At 48.8% G+C, this 18750-nt stretch overlaps 1 protein-coding gene across 3 annotated transcripts in view; it reads right to left on the bottom strand.

Moving 5' to 3' along the window:
- COL6A3 (collagen type VI alpha 3 chain) overlaps window positions 1-18750 on the bottom strand; it is an 85801-nt gene that overhangs the window by 35991 nt on the left and 31060 nt on the right. For all 3 annotated transcript variants that reach the window (XM_067740122.1, XM_067740124.1, XM_067740123.1), the window contains exons 6-17: window positions 17132-17704; window positions 15097-15705; window positions 11731-12336; window positions 9764-10378; window positions 7930-8529; window positions 6950-7287; window positions 5787-5865; window positions 4641-4786; window positions 2989-3081; window positions 2424-2477; window positions 1243-1314; window positions 71-97 (exon numbers count right to left, since the gene is read on the bottom strand). In XM_067740122.1, the coding sequence (XP_067596223.1) occupies window positions 71-97; window positions 1243-1314; window positions 2424-2477; window positions 2989-3081; window positions 4641-4786; window positions 5787-5865; window positions 6950-7287; window positions 7930-8529; window positions 9764-10378; window positions 11731-12336; window positions 15097-15705; window positions 17132-17704 (3812 nt within the window). The remainder of the gene's footprint in view (window positions 1-70; window positions 98-1242; window positions 1315-2423; window positions 2478-2988; window positions 3082-4640; window positions 4787-5786; window positions 5866-6949; window positions 7288-7929; window positions 8530-9763; window positions 10379-11730; window positions 12337-15096; window positions 15706-17131; window positions 17705-18750) is intronic.

Here is an 18750-nt window from a genome sequence, read left to right as displayed (position 1 = left end):
CAGGTGAGTGTAAAATATGGCAAAACACTGGGAAAGTTTTAAATATAAAAAGAAAAGCAAGCTTAAGTACCTTCTCTCCTGGGAATCCACGAGAGCCCTAAAAGGGAAGGGAAAGAGGAAACATTAGCTCCTTCCCGGAGGCTGAATAGAATAGGCTAGAATAGGCTAAGGGCTCCCCTCTCCCCGTCCCCAACTTAAAAGTCAGTGCCTAGGGCTTCCCTCTGGCTCACTGGTTAAGAATCCGCCTGCCAATGCAGGGGACACGTGTTCGATCCCCGGTCCAGGAAGATCCCACGTGCCGTGGAGTAACTAAGCCCGTGTACCACAACTACTGAGCCTGAGCTCTAGAGCCTGCGAGCCACAACTACTGAGCCCGTGTGCCGCAACTACTGAAGCATGCACGCCTAGAGCCCGTGCTCTGCAACGAGAGAAGCCACCGTGGTGAGAAGCCCACGCACCGCATCGGAGCGTAGCCCCGCGAACCACAACAAGAGAAAAGCCTGCACACAGCAGCAGAAACCCAATGCAGCCAAAAATAAAATCAATAAAATAAATTTATATTAAAGAAAAGTCAGTGTCTGAAAATTCAGTGTTAGAGATTCATCTGTTTGGCTAGCTCTCTCTCTATCATGAGGGGATCATAAAACTAACTTGCCTGGACCTGAGCACTTGGGTAGTGTTGGCTCTCTGGCAGGAGGGCTGGGCCGTGAAGGCCCGGGACAGGAGCTCCGAGGAGGCCCCTTTATAACATTGCAGTGGCCTGTCTCTCAAACGGCAGCAAATTGAGGAGAAGGTTCATCAGCCCTTGACTCCAAGTATGTCACACACAGAACCTTCCAGCACATGAGTCCTTTCCCTCTGTCTCTGGCCCCCTCCAATTCCCTCACTCCTCCCAGGTCCAGGGGCTGAAGCTGCCGGGCACCGGCCTTCTCTCTGCCCTGGCCCACATCCTGTCTGTCCTCATCAGTGTGTCCTGACTGCTTCACACTGCCATGCGAAACTGTTTCTCCAACCTCAGGCTCCCTTCCCGGCACGGCGTGCGCTCCTGAACCCGCCAGGCCCTGGGCTGCCTCTGTGAGAGGCCACTGGCTGTCTGCGCTGAGCAGAGAAGCTGGGGCAGGCATCTTCCTTCCCCAGGAGGCACTGGAGAAAGTGTCCCCCTTCTGTACGTGCCACCAACCGCCCTCTCCCCGCTGGGGCCCGGTGCCACGGTCCCCCACACACACGTGGGGGTCACTGTACCTTTATGCCCCTCTGCCCGGGGCAGCCCTGGAAACCTTGAGTGCCGTTCACACCAGGCGGGCCGCGCTCACCCTGTCAGGAGAAACAGAGGCATTTTGCGAGTTGGAACTTCTTGTCACGTGTCTCCACTGAGTAGGGAGCTCTGTGAAAGGTGTGCATTAGGAAGCAGTCCACTGGCTGGCGGGCTGATGTGCCAGGCGGGGCCTCCAGCATCCCCGCCCGCGGGCCCCGCAGGCCGACCTCTGCCCAGGGCCTTGAACCTGCAGTTCCCTCCCCTGGAGGGAGTGGGGTCTGGGGCACCTCCTGGTGGGCGGAGGATAAGCAGGCCTCAGGGTACTGGGTCTGGGTGGGGGCTGGGCCCGTGGAGAACCCTCGGGCTGGCTGCTTCTCCATATGGTCCTGGGCTCCCAGCTCTCCAGTGGGGTCCAGGCTCAGCCCTGACACGCAGCACTGCTGGACGGGACCTTGGGGGCTTCAACTCCTCCCGCTGGGGCCCTCTCTCCCCACCCCAGGGCTGGCCATGGTCCTGGGTTCCCACCTCTTCTATGGGGTCCAGGCTCAACCCTGACACCTGGCACTGCCGGACGGGACCTTGGGGGCTTCAACTCCTCCCGCTGGGGCCCTCTCTCCCCACCCCAGGGCTGGGTCTTGTTCTAGTGTCTCAAAAGTTCTCAAACCACTTCTGGGCAGGATTCTGCTTCCCGAAGGCCCCGCTTCAGGCTCTACCCACCCCCAAATGGACCCCTTGGTGACTGGTAACCCATACCGGCAACTGCCCTCTGGGAGGCTGCCCTCAAAGGGTGTCACCGCTGCAATCCTGACTGGTTTTCCCCTGCACCCCGGCTCCAGCGGCCTCTCATCTCTGCCTGGATGTCTGAATTTGGTAGATGCTGGGTTTGCCATCCTCAGTGGTCCTCTGTCTCAGGAGCCATTTAGCCCCTCCCTCTGAGATGGAACACGTAAAAACCTGCACTTCCTACCCACACGTGTCATCCTCAGATTCTCAGGCTGGTCTCCATAGTGTAGAAATCTGAGTCAAGTTGTTAAGAAAGTTAGAAAGTAATTTTTTTATGATGGAAAAGACTGGAAACGGAACAGATGAGGAGCCCCACAATTCAATCCCAACGTGTAAAGAACAAGGAGGGAATAAAGACTTAAGGAATAAAACAACCTTTACTTACAGGTCCACCCTCGTCACCAGGATAACCTCGATAGCCATCCTCTCCAGAAATACCCTAGAAGAAAGTCAATCGTTTCCTTGGTTAAATGCTGTGGTTTTCTCTGTTTCCTATTTAAGCATCTCTTCACCCCCCTTCATTTGGTAGAGCGGTGCTTTCGGTGTCCCTGGAACGTGACAGTTTCCTACTCATTATTTCAGTGCAATTGTTTTATCAGGATATTTAAGGCTCTTGATCTACCAAGAAATCCTGTGCATTTCCTATAACTTAGAGGCAAATGGGAAGCATCCCTGCTGGCCGTCCTAGTGAGGCTGCCAGTCAATGATGCCACTGGTCTTAACATAATTTTATAAAATGAAGAACCAACACATAAAAGAACCCAGTGGAAAGGGAGGAGGGAGCAGACACAGGGACAAGGTCTGGACCTCAGATCTGTCATACAGCACAGCTAGTTCCTTCGCCTCCCTTTTCCATCTCCCCACCATCATAGCAGAGAAATTCCCCAGCCAAAGTAATGACGGCTCTGAAATCTAGTCTCAGGCGTAAGAAAAGGGTAACACCACCGTACCTTCGGCCCAATGCTGCCAATGGGCCCTCGGTCTCCTCTTTGTCCAGAGCATTTGCAGGGAACCCCACAGCAGGCTTTCTCGGCAATGTTGTCCTACCAAGACAAAAAACGAAGTTCGGATCTCAATAAATGTCTAGAAAAAAGGCATAAATGTGCCGTCTGAGGACTGCGGCCTCCACAGCAAGAGATAAGTCACCTCCTACGGCAACTCCCTTGAAGGCTTAGCCATGGGTGGGTGATACAGTGTCACAAATGGACTCTGAAGAACCACCAAAGATAATGCATCTTATTCACAATGTCACCTCAGGCTGGGCCTTATTTCTAGAAGTTTCCAACATAGATATTCAAGCTTCAGATGTTAAGTATAGCTTACATTTTTTTTTTTTTTTTTTTTTTTGCGGTACGCAGGCCTCTCACTGCTGTGGCCTCTCCCATTGTGGAGCACAGGCTCCAGACACGCAGGCTCAGCAGCCATGGCTCACGGGCCCAGCCGCTCCGCAGCATGTGGGATCTTCCCGGACCGTGGCACGAACCCACGTCCCCTGCATTGGCAGGCGGACTCTCAACCACTGCGCCACCAGGGAAGCCCAGCTTACATATTTTTAAGCTCCAGAAAGCAAAACCTGACAAACCATTGCAGACGGCCAGGATGGAAGGTGGTTTCAGAGCAGAGACCGTATGCCCTTCCCCAGAACCCTGGCCAGAGTCACGGAACATGGCGTCAGCCTGGAGGAAGCCTGGGAGCAGCTGCGGGGTGGGATCCCTGCCTCTGAGCCACAAGCACTGCACCGCCAGTCACCAATGACTCCAGCGCCCATCAGACACCCTGGACATTCCCTCCCTTCCCAGCCCCCGGCCTTATGCGGGAAAGCGCACACCCAAAGTACATTTCTACCTGCTAAACTCATGATGGTCAATGCCTTTTCTGGCAGTGAATTTCCTAGAGCTTTCACTTTCTCCCATGCCCTAGGTTTGTCAATTAACTCAACTTCCTTCCACTCAATAAAAAAATCCGAATTGCATCCCTGGGAAGAAGGTCAGAGGCCCGGAGGGAGTCAGTTCGTCCCACAGGGCACCGCTGCCTCCTCCAAAGAACCTCTGAGTTGAACGCTCAGCCCCCTCACGTCCCAAAAGCCCCCAGCCTCACCCCCAAACCCAGACGTTAACCCCACCTGCTGAGAGGCTGAACCCAAGAGGATTAGGAAGCCTATGGGGAGCCCTCATTTGCTCCAAAGGAAACTAGAGGAGAAGGCGACGGAAGCCCCTTTCCACCCAGAAATGGTCTTTCGTTTCCTGCATATTCTTGTTTTCCCTGTTTCCTGTTTACAGAGGGAAGGGTCAAATCTCAATGTATGGCTTCTCAACAATCTTATAAATGAAAAGAAGTCTCTTTAAAGGGAGCAGAGGAAACTCTAAGGCGACAGCTGCCTCGACACCCGTGCCCGGGTGGCCGTCTTTCCAGTTCTCAGATAGCTCCATTTCCAGGACTCATGTTATGGCAACAAAGTAGGTCCCAAGTAAATTACATGAATTAAATTGCCCACCCAGCGGTCTCTCCTCCGTTTGCCTGGTGATGACGGACTGCGTTATCCTGAGATGCCCAATATTGTGCTATCTAAACCAGTTTGTGTGTAGATACACAAAACACTCACAAGTTGCTCCGCTAGTTCATAGTCTAGGTCCAGCAAGTTCAGTCTCAGGGGCCGGTTGTACGTGAATCCTCGCCCAAACTCCAGCTGCATCAGCTGCTCCAAGTTGGCGACACGTTCAAGGCCCACCAAGATCAGAGCTCGGACGCCTGGGGGGACAGGTACACTTAAGAAGCCTTACCTAGGCATTCAAGAGCCTCAGTGCTTTTCCTCCTGACTCTCTTTTATTTTTTAAAGAAAACTTCAGTATAAAATTTGGCCTTTAACTGAAACTTGCTTAATCACACGGATTAGCTGCTCCGAAGAGTTGAAATACTGGAACTCTGGACTCCTCTGAGCAATTGTTTCTGATTTGTCAGTAAGTAAATGGATTCATGTAACTCTAGGAAACACCACCATGAAGTTTATTCATCCATAAATTCTCAAGCTCTGGTCTTACGTAACACAGGTATGCTGTGGGAAGAATTGAAATCCCACATCTCCCAAGTCAGATGACAGCAGTCTCATCTCCATTGCTCTGGAAAAGCAAGCTAATAAATAGAACATTCTTATGATAAATTTGCTTCAACAAATTCTCCTTAAACCTCTAGTGTGGATATCCACTTTTTTGATAGCCAGTCCTACCAAATTCCAAAGCAGATGAACAAATAGTACACCTGATAACAGGTATCATTGCAAACCAGTCACCTTAAATTTGGAAAGTATGCTTTCCAAATTTTATGTGAAAGTGTATCTTTTCTTAACGCTGGAGTATTTTTGAGCTGTGATAACTGCAAATGGAAAATACAGCAAGATTTTTTGCTATAAAATTAATTCCTAGCTTATATAATACAGCCAAATGAATCAAAACTTCATGTTCTTTTACAAAAGCATCATGCTTTCTAGATGTCCTACCACAGGAATGAGCCTGAGACCCCGTGGGGTCTGTGCCAGGACTTGGTAATAGAGCTGTCTGTGTAAGTATGGGATCCTTGCTGCCCCATCCTGTAGCCCCAGGCAGGTGACAGAAGACCAAGATGCCGGGATGAGGTGTCCTCCAAGAGAAGCCGCTTTCCCAGAGGGTCCCTTGGTGGAGTTGTTTCTCTCTAGCCCAGCAGTGCGCCTGCCTCACCCAGGTTTCCTTCTCCCATAGAAAGCCCCAGAACCCACCTTCTTGTCGGAGTTTCTCCGATGCTCTTTGTAAATCAGCCAGATCTCCATCCACCCCATCAGTAAAATGAATGACCACCTGAAGATAAAAGATACGTCAAGCGCCAGCCAAAGTAAAAGAAACATCACAGACCCTTGAGAGAAGGATTAGCCAGTTCAAAGCCTCCACTTTACAGCAGAGGAAACTGGGGGCCAAGGTTGAGAAACAATCACCCCATGTTCATAGTTCCTTGATACTGTGCAATAAATGAGGTATAAAATAAATGGGTATAGGGTAGGACTTGATTGATTAAAAAGCACAGTCAACAATGGGTATAAAAAGTTTATCTCATTATCTTATTTAGGAGATGTAGTTTCTAGAAATCATGTGTATGCGTGGGTGTGTACATGCGTGCGTGTGTGTTTGTGTAGCCCGTGCTCCAAAATTCATATTTTGAAGTCCTAACCCTCAGTGCCTCAGAGTGTGACCATGTTTGGCAATAGGACTTTTAAAGAGGCCAATAAGTTAACTGAGGTCATTAGAGTGGGTCCTCATCCAATATGACTGGTGTCCTTCTAAGATGAGGCAATTAGGACACAGAGGGAAAAACACGTGGCGACAGAAGGAGAAGATGCCGTTTCCAAGCCAAGTTGAGAGACCTCCAGAAAAACAACCCTGACGCCGCTCTGATCTCAGACTTCCAGCCTCCAGGACTGTGAGAGAATAAATTCCTGTTGTTTAAGCCACCCAACCTGTGGAACTTTGTTATGGCAGCCCTAGCAAACTGATTGTGCGTGCGTGCGTGCGTGTGTGTGTGTGTGTGTGTGTATGAACCAATACAGAGAAAGAGAGAGATAAAAGTAAATACAAATAGAGAACATAATGCATTTAATGGTCAGGACTATGATTAAACATGAATTACTCACAAATTCAATGCATTCAAGCTTAATTACTGATTTCCAAGATTTTTTTTAGAGCTTTAGTAAAACTAGAAGAAGATATTCCATTTCAGCCCAGTTGATAATAAAGGACTCTTACATACAGGCATCACCAACCCCATCAAACATGAAGAGCATCTATAGAAGAACCGTTTGGGGAGGGGGCTTCTGGGCATCGAGGTTTGCCCCTGCCCAGTAAAACCCAGAGATGGCCCAGGAAGCGGAAACGAGGCAGCCGTCCTCACCTTCACACTGTCTGGCGAGGCCTGCCGGAACTTGTTCTGGTAGAGCTTCAGCGTGTCTGCAGTGAGGACGTAGGGGTGCTGGGTGCGCATGTTCTGGAACTTCTCAAACAGCTCTGGCTGGTACTCGGCAAAGTCAAAGGCCTCCACGGGGCCCGAGGGCGCGTTGGCCACCACGGACACCCGCACCGTGGGCAGCTGGCTGCCGCTGCAGCTGATCCTTTGCATTTGGCTAATTCTATTCAGGATGGTGTCCACCTTGGACTCAAAGCCCCTCTGAGCCACAAATATGTTCTGATCTCTTGAACCGTCAAAGCCCAGAATCACATCCAGGTCACAGACTGTAAAGGGAAAAGCAGGCCGTGAGCTCGAAGTCGAGCTGCCGAGATGTGTTCAACCTACAGGCACAGCTCGGGGCGTGGACCAGGATGCCACGCTCAAGTGCAAAATGGGACCTTCTGTGCGTGAGCTCTGAGAAGCAATTAGATCTGCCTCTCTCACTGGGAGAACTCACACTGACTCTTCGGAGCCAAAATTGTTTGCCATTCAGTATGTTTGCTTTCCTGATATTAATCAACTTTGGCAACGTATACAGTCAGTGTCTATCTAAGTGCATCCCGAGTTTGTGCTTTAGACTAAACACACTTGAGAACGCAAACCCTCTGATCTCAAATAATTGATCTGATAAACCTACAAACAGAAACAGGCATCAATCAGTCTGAATTATTTAGGGGATTAAAGAGTAGGGGATGGGGAGTAAATCTGGTAAGAGCAAGAAAAGACAGACATCCACTCCTATCCTGGAACCACATCCGATCACAGTGGTAGGTGACAACCAGGACCCAACCCACGTGGACGTAAGTCAATGGCTGACACACCAGATGCTGTAGGAGCCCAGAGGCCAGCGCTGGGGATCTGGGTAAACAGGTAACTCACCAACATCGACAGGACATGGTTGAAAATATGCACCTAAAGGGCATTACCTTTGGAAACATCAGGCACACCAGGACATAAGGTTTCATGCATTGCGTCATGCAGAGTTTCCAAAACCTGCTCGCTCAATTCCGACAGCTCCTGGACGCTCCCCACTCGGAACGCCGTGGCACTATTGGACGCGATCTTCCCAACCTCCTCTGAGTCGATGTTCTTCACGCCCACCGCGAACACTTTGACGCCTCTCTGGGTGAGTGCCAGGCTCGCCTCCTGGGCATCCTCCACCGACCTTCCTCCAGTGATCACAAAGGCAATCTGTGGGACTCTCTGATCCAGGCGACTGCCTGCCTCTGGTATGAAGTGATTCAGCCGCAGGTGCTGCAGGCCCACGTTGGTGTTTGCGTGCCTCCCCCCTTTGTAGACCACCTTGTTGATGGCATCAATAATCTGCTCCTTGGTGGAAAAGTCCTTCAGGAAGAATTCGTCGGTGGGGTCAGAGTTGTACTGGACCAGCCCCACTTGGATGGAGTCTCCCCCTTCATAAACCGTGTCCACAATTTCAGACACGAAACGGAGCACTTCCTGGAAACTGTCCCTCCGGAAATTGATGGAACCATCCAACAGGAACACGATGTCTGCTTTCTTTTTCTCTAAAGACGATTACAATGAAAAAAAAAAAAGGAGAAATTTGGTTTCTATATCCAGAGCAAAAACACAAAACATAAAATGATTAAAATAAGGCATTCCTGTAATTCATTCACAGTGGACACCTTGGACTCTGTTCCATGACTCTAGAGTTCCTGAATTCACAGTCCTCAAAACACCTTTAGGTGATAAATGATAAATTACCTAAACAAAAGGAAAGGAGACATGAAAACTCAGCGGAACTGAGTCCCAGTTATCCCGTGCAAAATGAGATTATGCCATGGATTCAACAGTCCGTGATATCAGGGGTTTTAGGAAATGCCACTACACACTTTCCTCCTGGTCAAAAATAAATGATAGTGTCTGGAAGGAGTTGGGGGAGTTGTGCTAGAGACGGGGAAAGGGAGGGCTGGGAGAAACAGATTGGAAAATGGGAAGCAGACTCCATGCACCTTTGGAGGATCACCAGCCAGCATGCCAAGAGCTTTGCTGGAGCCTGTGACACTCAATGACATTTGGAGATAATTCCCTGGTTCCAATCAAGGGATCAAGACTGGAGTAGAGAGAAAGGAATCCGGAGCACTGTGAGATGTTCCACCACCAGCGCAGAAGGAAGACAACAAAGAGCTAAGTGGAGTGCAGATGCCCCATGGAAAACCAGCCCTAATCATTTGCTCCAGATGTCTGAGGGCCTATCACCTGGGGTAGGAGCTAAGAAAGACGTGGGTTGGTGGAGGGACTCCGTTTGCTCTTGGCAGCCCCAAAGGTCAGACCAAGGAGCATGAGGTCAAAGCTATAGGTGGACAGCTCTAAATTCCCGATGATACCAGTCCAAAGAAAGAGGGTTGACTGGACCAGGACCCCACCAAGGAGAGAGGCTGACTTCCAATCATGTTCGGAGGGGCGTAGATTGAACAACTTCAAAGATGCCATTTTATTCTGAGAGCCAATGAGTCTGTGGCTAACCCTCAATGCACTTTTATAGAACCTTTCAATGGGGCTATGATTAGCCTCGTGGAAGCTCATGGAAGAATCAATGACCATATGCTTTCTGAGATGCGTTTCCTTCTATTCCTCCTACAATTTCAACTCAATTATTTTTCCCGTATTTAGTTTCTAATTGTATGGCAGCCACGACCCTGAGAGAAGAAAATTATTAAAATGAATGCTAACTGCTTTTTTTCAATTAAAAAAAAAATTGGTGTCCCGCTCTGCCGTCACAGGTACCACAGCTCATACCTGGCCGTGAGGGAGAGGGCATGTCCACTCCTGGAGGTGCAGGGGTGACCTTGGAGGGTCCAAAGGAGTTCACGACCCTTTCTTCTATGTTGGGGAGCTCTCTGAACTCCCGAACCGTGAAGACTAGTCTGGAGTCATTGGTGATGGTCTGCAGCTCCGTTCTGTCGATGTTTCGGTCTCCTATCCCTAAACTCACAATCCCCGAGGAGCTTATCACCTGGGAATACCTGGAAATATCATCCTGGGATTTGCCACCCAGAAACAGAACCAGGTGTTGGGGCACCCCGTCTTCTATCCGGCTCCCGGCAGACTTGACAAAGAAATTCCTTGCCACGAATTCCAGAGCTTTGCCAGTGTTCAGCGGAGACCCCCCTTTGAACCTCAAGCGACGTATGGCATCCAGCACGCTGGCCTGGGATTTATAGGTCTTCAGGTAAAACTCTGGGAAGACATCATTGCTGAACTGCACGACCCCAATTCTCACTTTATTAGGGCCAATGTTAAGTCTCCGCACGACCCCGCTAACAAAGTCCCGAATGTGTGCAATGCCATCTGGCCTCACACTGTCAGAGCTGTCAATTAGGAAGACGATGTCTGCAGCATCACTCTCCAGGGCTGTGGATGAAAAGGAAAAAGGAAAACTCAGTGCAAGACTGGCACGCATCTGGTTTCGTTTCTGAACTTTGCTCTATGTTGCACCAAAATATCAATTGACATGAAAATTATAAGCCAATGTGCATGTGTTTATCTCTTTGGCTTTTTTTAATCAATCATTACAAATTGGGCCTTTTGCATCAAAACAATTTCTGCTTCTTGAAATATTTTAAGTTCTCCAAAACTTTCTCTTTCTGGGTTTACTCAATTTTAATTTTGGCTTTGGTGTCTGGGTTACAACTCATTTCAAAAATATAAACAGCACTTAGAAACGAATCCTGGGTTACCATAATCTATGAATCACGAACTGTTACTACCAGAAGGGATTGAGATCACCAGCATCAACATCTTTGTTGTGCAAGAAAAGAGACAGCTGAGGACAAAGGCCCTCACTTCATCCAAGGCCACCACTTAGCTAGTGACAGCCCGGAGAATCCCAACTCGCTCCAGCAGGCCACACCATCATTCCTGGTGTTTGATTCATAGTATTTCTTTTTCTCACATATCTCTAGCATTTATACGAAGTTTTTATTTTCACTATTATGCCCCTATTTTCTTTGCATGAATCCATTTTTAACTATAAAATTAATCAAAAGTCCTAGGAAAGATGAGCCATGGCTTCCTATTGATTAGAATTCTAGGTACTTCTTGGATGCCATTTATTAAATAGCTCATATCTTGCCTCTCAACAAATTCAACATTTGCCTCATAAATCACTGGCTACTTATAGTGGAAACATAGCACAGCAAAAGCTGAGCAGGTCATGGAATTGAACCATCTATCTTGAGAGAGAGAAAAGCTGGCCAGGCATACACAGCCAGGACTTGGATTCTCCAGTGGCACATAAAAGATTTCACAGAACATCAGTATCAGAGACAGCCACGCCCTGATCATATCTGAACACTGACAAAAAGGAAACAAAAATCACCGGACACTCCCCATCCTGGATCATAGGTGTGACCACTGCTTCTGTATCAATTTCAGCGTTAGCCATGAGATTTGGTAAGATATCCAATCATAAAATTACTCCTTCTCGACAGCATTCGATCCGGGGTAAAGTCCCATTTCCTCAAGCCATCTATGATGAGTTCAAGTCCTATCATAAGCCCTTCCTAACACCCTCCCGCTGAGATGCCCTGTGGCTCACCAGCGTGTGTGTCCTTCCTCCCTGCCACAAGCAATAGACCCAGCTGGTTCAATCTCCGGTGTCCCGTTATTTTAATTTTACTTGTGAGCACCATGGCCTTAGAGCCTGTTATTTTTTATATTTTTTTGAAAAGACACAACAAAGAACAAGAAACGCCCAACCTTACCTGGAGGAAGGTAGGGCGTGCTGGCCAGGAGCTGCTGAATCTGCTCGGAGGTTAGGGTTGTGATGGGTGTCAGCAGTTTCTGCTCCAGGCTGGGCAGCTCCCGGAAGGTGCTCACTGAGAACACGTATTCAGGGCTCAGGGAGATCTTCAGCAACTGCTCCTGGTCTGCGTTCCTTGCGATGGTAAGTGACGCCACACCGAACTGCTTGAGCTCTACTGCCGATTCGTCTACCTCATCATCAGACTTCCCGGAAGAAATGAGGACCAGGAACTGAGGGACACCCTCTTCAATCCGGCTCCCCAGAGGCCTCTTGAAGATATTCTTTGACACGTACTCCAGGGCGCCCCCAATGTTGATCTGCCTCCCGCCCTTGGGCCGCAGCCGCCTCACCGCGTTCTGCACCTCGTCCTTGCTGGAGTGGGCGTTCAGCAGGAACTCCACCCTGGGGTCCTCGCTGAACTGGATGACGGCCACCCGGGTCATGTCGAAGCCCACGTCCAGGTAGTCAACCAGCCTCTCGATGAGGGTACGGATGTACTGAAACTCGGGGCCGGCGCTTTGGGACCCATCGATGAGGAAGACCACGTCCCTCTTGCCGCCGACACCTGTGAATCAAACGTTACCATAGGGCTTCAGCTTCACCGACACCAAATTCTTAGTGTTAATGAACAGCCTCCCAATTTGTCAGAGAATTGCCACCTGACCGGTAAGGTATCCTAATTCAGACTATTTGAGTTAGAATACCAGTCCCAGGAGAGAGTCCTGGGCATTTCAGTGATTAAAAGTCAGAGGGAAGAGGAGGAAGCAGCAAAGGGCAAGGAAAAGTAAGTCAGCAGGAGGAAGAACCTAGACACGCAGGAGCCAGGTCTAGACCGAGTGGGGATGGGGTTTGGGGAAGGAGGGGATCGAACCTGTGACAGATGACACTCATAGGTCAAGTGGGACAGTGCCCGACAACTGACTACTGGGATTTGCCAGATGGAGGGACCTTGACCAGAGCACCTTCTGTGGAGCAGAGAGAGCAAACAACAGGTTAGGGTGTGTCCAGAGAAGAATTGTAGACAGCAACACTTTATAAAGGAGCCTGGAGCACTGCTGCAGGTGGGAGCAGGGCATCAAGGGAGAGTTTTTACGAGAAAAGAAAAGGCATTGCATTTGTATCATGAAAGGAATCACCCAGTACGTCAGAGAACTGATGATGCAGGAGAGAGGAGGAGAGTTGCAGGTGACACCCTTGAGTAGGGAAGTGGTGAGGCTGCCCAGGGAAGCAGTGACAGTTCACCCAAGTAACGAGAGGAAGCTGAGACATGGACACTGATGCTGGGACAGACAGTAAGGCTTCTGGAAGTTCTTTTCCAATTTACTTATATTTTCTCAGTGAAATGGGAATCAGGATCACCAGCTCAGAGTAAGCTGAGGGAAGAGAAGTGTAGAAGAAGCAGGAGAAGGAGAAGGTAGAAAACAGTCATCTTGAAGAGCGGGAGAGCCGATAGACCAGGAGTCGTACTGTTGTAGAAACATAGGCTTTTGTGTATAAGTGGGCTGCACACACACGATGACAGCATTTCTGAAGTGTCTTCTTGGGAGTACCAGTACCTCCAATGCACCGTAAAAAAAGATGGTGGGGGGGATAAATTGGGAGTTTGGGATTGACATAGACATGCTACTATATTTAAAATAGATAACCAACAAGGACCTACTGTACAGCACAGGGAACTCTACTCAATATTCTGTAATAACCTAAATGGGAAAAGAATTTTAAAAATAATAGATATATGTGCATGTATAACTGAATCACTTTGCTGCACACCTGAAACAAACACAACACTGTAAATCAACTAGACTCTAGTAAAAAGTAAAAAAAAAAAAAAAGAAAAAGAAAAAGGACTGCTGCAGCCAAACAAGTTTGGGAAATGCTGTGTTCCCTTATTGTACTGGGGATACACAACACATATCAATTAGGGCCCAACCAAAACCAAAAAGACCCTCACTTCATTTATCCCACTGCCTTCCCAAATTTATTTGATGGCAAGCCCTCTAGAACATTCCAGGGAAGCCTTGCAGGGCGAGCTGCACTCTGTGTGGACATCAGAGAGGGAAGCAATCCCTTTCTGCAGCACCGTGCCCATCAGCAATCCCTTTCTGCAGCACCGTGCCAGTCACCCTCCCTCCCTCACCCACCCAAACAGCACTGCGTCCTACATCGACTTTCCTCTCACTTGCTTTTACTCTTCCCTCCCCCTTCCCCGCGAGCCCTTCCTAGTTTTCCCTCCCCAAGCCTTGATGTGGACGGTTCTGTAGAATGTGAACCACACGGGAGTGAGGATGCATGTGCCTGTTCACCACTGTGCCCTCCCCACCCAAGTGTCCAGGGAGGGCAGGCGCTCTGTGGGCATTTTGGGAAGGGTGGGTCTATCTGAGCCCCCTTCCTTCTGAGCAAGTAAGGTTCCCTCCACTTTCCAGTTCATTGTATCAGGCCTAGGAAAGGGGAACAGGAAGGAGGAGATAGAATAAGCCGAGGTCATAACAGCCAGGTGGCCTTCCTGTCAGTTAAGACACTTACTTCTCTGCACCAAGCAAAGACACAGACCTACTAGAGAATGGACTTGAGGATATGGGGAGGGGGAAGGGTGAGCTGTGACAAAGTGAGAGAGTGGCATGGACATATATACACTACTAAACGTAAAATAGATAGCTAGTGGGAAGCAGCCGCATAGCACAGGGAGGTCAGCTCGGTGCTTTGTGACCACCTAGAGGGGTGGGATAGGGAGGGTGGGAGGGAGGGAGACGCAAGAGGGAAGAGATATGGGAACATATATATATGTATAACTGATTCGCTTTGTTATAAAGCAGAAACTAACACACCATTGTAAAGCAATTATACTCCAATAAAGATGTAAAAGAAAAAAGCAATCTTGACACATTGGGTCTGGAAATAACAATGTTTCAGAGACTGTGCTCTAGCCTGATAGGCCACCTGTGGTCAAACTCCCTCCTCGATCACAGGAGGCGGCCAGCTGGACCGACCAGGGGAAGCCTGGACCCGGCATTGAACTGGAACTATCAGTTAGATGGCCTCTCTTTTCGGTTGGTTATACAGAGCCTTTATGCAGAATTAGGGGTCTGAGCTGAAAGCCAAGCCTACGCCCATCTTTGAGACTTGAATTTGGCCCAAAACATGAATCTTAGCATCTTCCCAAGCCATTTCTGGCACCAAGCCCACGTGGTTCCTGATTCTTCGCGTAACTCTGGTTTTCACTCCCTACAGCTGAGGAAACAAAACTGAGAATACTTTGTAACACACAGGCCAAACAAGTAGCCCCAGATAGTTCAAGGAATGAAGAGCCAAAGAATCCGCTCCTTACCCGGGCTCGTTACAGGGACCACAGATGCCCGCAACCTGCTCAGCTCCTCGCGGCTGAGCTGGGTCACCCTTTCGGAGATGACCTGTTGGATGGTCCCCAGCTGCCGGAAGGTGGGAATGGCCACCGCGAAGTCCGGGATGAGGGAGATGGTCTGCATCTCGGTGATGTCAGCGTTCCCGATGCCGATGCCGATGGGCACGGCCCCTCCCCTCTTCAGGACCACCGAGGGGCCTCTCACATCATCCCCAGACCTGCCGGCCGCGAGGACGACCAGGAGCTGGGGGATGCCTTCTGCTATGCGGCTCCCGGCGGAGCCAATCAGGATGTTCCTCAGGACGAAGTCCAGGGCGGCCCCGGTGTTGGGAGTTGGCCCGCCCAGCAGCGTCAGCCCGCGGATAGCACTGACGACGCTCTGCTGGTCCATGTAGGAATTCAGGTAGAACTCGGGCCTGGTCCGGTCGCTGTACTGCACCACAGCTACGCGCACCCGGTCCGCACCCACGTCCAGGCTCTCCACCACTCTCTGGACAAACTCTTTCAACAGCGGGAAGCCATTCCTGACACCGTCGGAGCCGTCGATCAGAAACACCACATCCTTCTCACCTGAAACTAGAAGGAAGACAGCCCCTGTGACTCACACGGGACACAATAGGGATAATTTCATACCAATCTGTGGTGGACCGAATAACTCCTAAGATATCCAACTCCTAATCCCTGGAATTTATATGGAAGAAAATCTGCAGGTGTGATTCAATTAAGGGTTAGAGGCGTGGGGAGATTGTCCTGGATTATCCAGGTAGATCCAGTGTGATCAATCTCGTGTCCTTATAAAAGGGAGATAAGAGGATTAGAGTTAGAGGGAGAAGAGGTAAGGATGGAAACAAGAGGCCAGAGATATGAGAAAATCTGCTGGCTTTGAAGATGGAGGAGGGGGCAGTGGACCAAGGATGCAGGCAGCCCCTAGACACCGGAAAAGATAAGGAAGTGGGTAATCGGCCAGAAACTGCAGAAGGAAAGCAATGCTGACACCTTGATCTTAGCCCAGTAGAACAGGTTTTGGATTTCCGACCGCTAAAACTTAAGATAGTAAATTCATTCTGCTTTAAGCCACTAAATTTATTGTAATTTATGAAGGCAGGATTAGGAAACTGATGCACCAATACATACAGGTATAGCCCTTTCACTTTAGAACTTTTCCACGTTTGAACAGTATTGTTAAGTTTCAACGTTGTCCTCAAGAAGAAATGTTGGGAGCAGGGAGAGAGACATGGTCGGCGGAGTCTGCACAACCGTTAGCACTTTATAGATGAGAGGTTTCAAATGATGTACTGCAAGTCACAGCGGATAAATGGGGGAAAATGTAACCCAGATGTCCAGGTTACAACCCGAAACCCACAGCGAACGTGCTCAACAGCCAATGTAGAGAAGCTCTAGATGCTCTATTTTCAATCAAAGGGATCATATGTGAAGTTAATTACTCTTTTTGCTGCAGTTTTATCACCAAATGCAAAGTGGTTAAGCATGAAGTCATGGTAACAAAGATGAGTACTGAGAAACTTTAATGCAGCGTTTATAATGGGAATGTGCCTGCCTCTCTTCATGCTTTATGGTTTTCATGAATGCAGAGAATGAATTATGACACAGGGATACCCCCTTAAAATAAGAAATTGGGGAACTACATGAAGATGAAAACCGTGTTAGCTCTAATGTGACCGTGTTATATGGCTTTTATTATATATATAGTAAAAACTGTGTTTTTTTTAAAAAAAAAGGATTATTTTTAACCACTGATATAGCTAAATTTTATAATGTCCTTAAAAATAATCACCCTGATTCTCCTGTTTTGCCCTAGAGAGCAGTTAGAGAGTCACCTCGGGGAAAGAAAAGCCATATTCCATTGTTCCTGCAGAAATCACCTATCTTTCTTGGAAACCCAAGGAGGGCTTCTACCCGGAGACCAGGAGCCAGCCGCCTACCATCGACTCAAGCATGGGACAACTGGGCTGCAGAAGCAACCAGAAGTTCTATGCCTTACCTGGTGCTGGCGCCCCGTTTTGCACCGATTTTAAGAGGTTTACAATCTGTGGTTGAAGGTCTCCAATCTTGGGAAGAGACTCTGCAGCCAGGATGAAAGCAGGGGATGGTACCATCTGCTCCAACTCGGCAGGGTCTGCGTTCTTGGCCTGGAGGATGAAGGGCACCACACCGCTCTGTTTCAGGTTGAGAGCTGGCCCGTCCACACGATCGGATGACCTTCCTGCCACCAGCAGCACCAGGAACTGAAGCACTCCATCCTCGACCCGGCTTCCAGTGGACTTCACAAAGATGTACCTCTGTGCGTAGTCCAGGGCATAGCCCAGGTTGAGGGCTTTGCCCGTCTTGATCTTCATTCTCTTCACGATATTCAGGATCTCGGGCTTGTTCTGGTGCTCATCAAAACGAGACTCCACCCTGACATCGTCGCTGTACTGAGCCACCGCAATCCGGGTCCTGTCAGGTTTCACGTCCAGCTCATCAATGACCTTGTAGAGGAAGTCGCGGACGGCAGGGAACTGGCCCACGAGATTGGCTGAGCCATCAAAGAGGAACAGGACGTCTCGCTTGCTCTCTACAAGGAAGGAGAGTTAGGACACAGTGAGGGACAAGAACACAACAGGCACCAAACTGACCTGAGCCCAGAACCACCAGCTTTTGGTAATGGGAGTTCACAAAATTCATCTGGTATCACTGCACCAGCAAGGGAAGAGAAAACCCACACCAGGTGCCTTTCAAATGCCCCCTTTCATCTATGCACAGGATTAGGACAACTAGATCGGTCTGCCCAACCTAACATCATGCTTCCTCAACAAAGCAAGCCAAGGAAAAGCCCAGAGGGTCCTGTTCTTATATCAGGTGGCAACCACTCTAGGAGAACAGACAGTGTTTTCAAATTGTTATAAAGAGAACTATTGAAAATATGGTCCTGTTGTTCTTCTGCTTAAAAATGGATCTGTCTCTAGTGACAAAGGCAGATATGGGATATCCACCTGACACATAGACATGCTCTAATTAGATTCTCTTTTCATTAAATTTGAGCTTATGGGTTAGAACCCAAAATAGTGTCCAGTGTCGGTCTGTGGGTCAGGATCTCTGTCAGTGATTTCCAATCTGCTGTGATCAGACAACAGAAAACACGGACATAGGGGGCTACGGCATGTCATGTGAACATTATTTTCAGCACACACGGTTCTTAGAACTATTTTGATTATGTTTCAGTGGGATCTATCTTGCTACCCATCTGTGATGTCAGCGACTGGTAGATCTAAGAGTCTGTATCTCATCACCCTAGTAATTTGCAGTCATCGTCATCACCCAGACTTCCTTTGGAAACCGTTTTCCATTTTGCCATCACATAAAGATACAGCCTTCATTGGGCTTATGACAAATAATTTTCTAGATACAGCAGATTTGGAACATAAAAATATCATATCAGGAAAATCCTTTCCATTTTTAAATGCTCCCAGTGCATACTCATGTATGAAAGGGAATCCATCTCTCTCTCTTTCTCTGTTTTTCTCCCATTTCCATCTGGATTTGCTCACCAGAATCTTCAGAGGTATTGGGGCAAAATAAATAAATAAGTAAAGCTTCTGAATCAAGAGTGGGACAACCAGG

The sequence above is a fragment of the Pseudorca crassidens genome, chromosome 6 (assembly GCF_039906515.1).
Source record: "Pseudorca crassidens isolate mPseCra1 chromosome 6, mPseCra1.hap1, whole genome shotgun sequence".
NCBI classification, from domain to species: domain Eukaryota; kingdom Metazoa; phylum Chordata; class Mammalia; order Artiodactyla; family Delphinidae; genus Pseudorca; species Pseudorca crassidens.
Note: the sequence above shows the minus strand (reverse complement) of the source record. Positions and strands in the feature narration are given on the sequence as shown.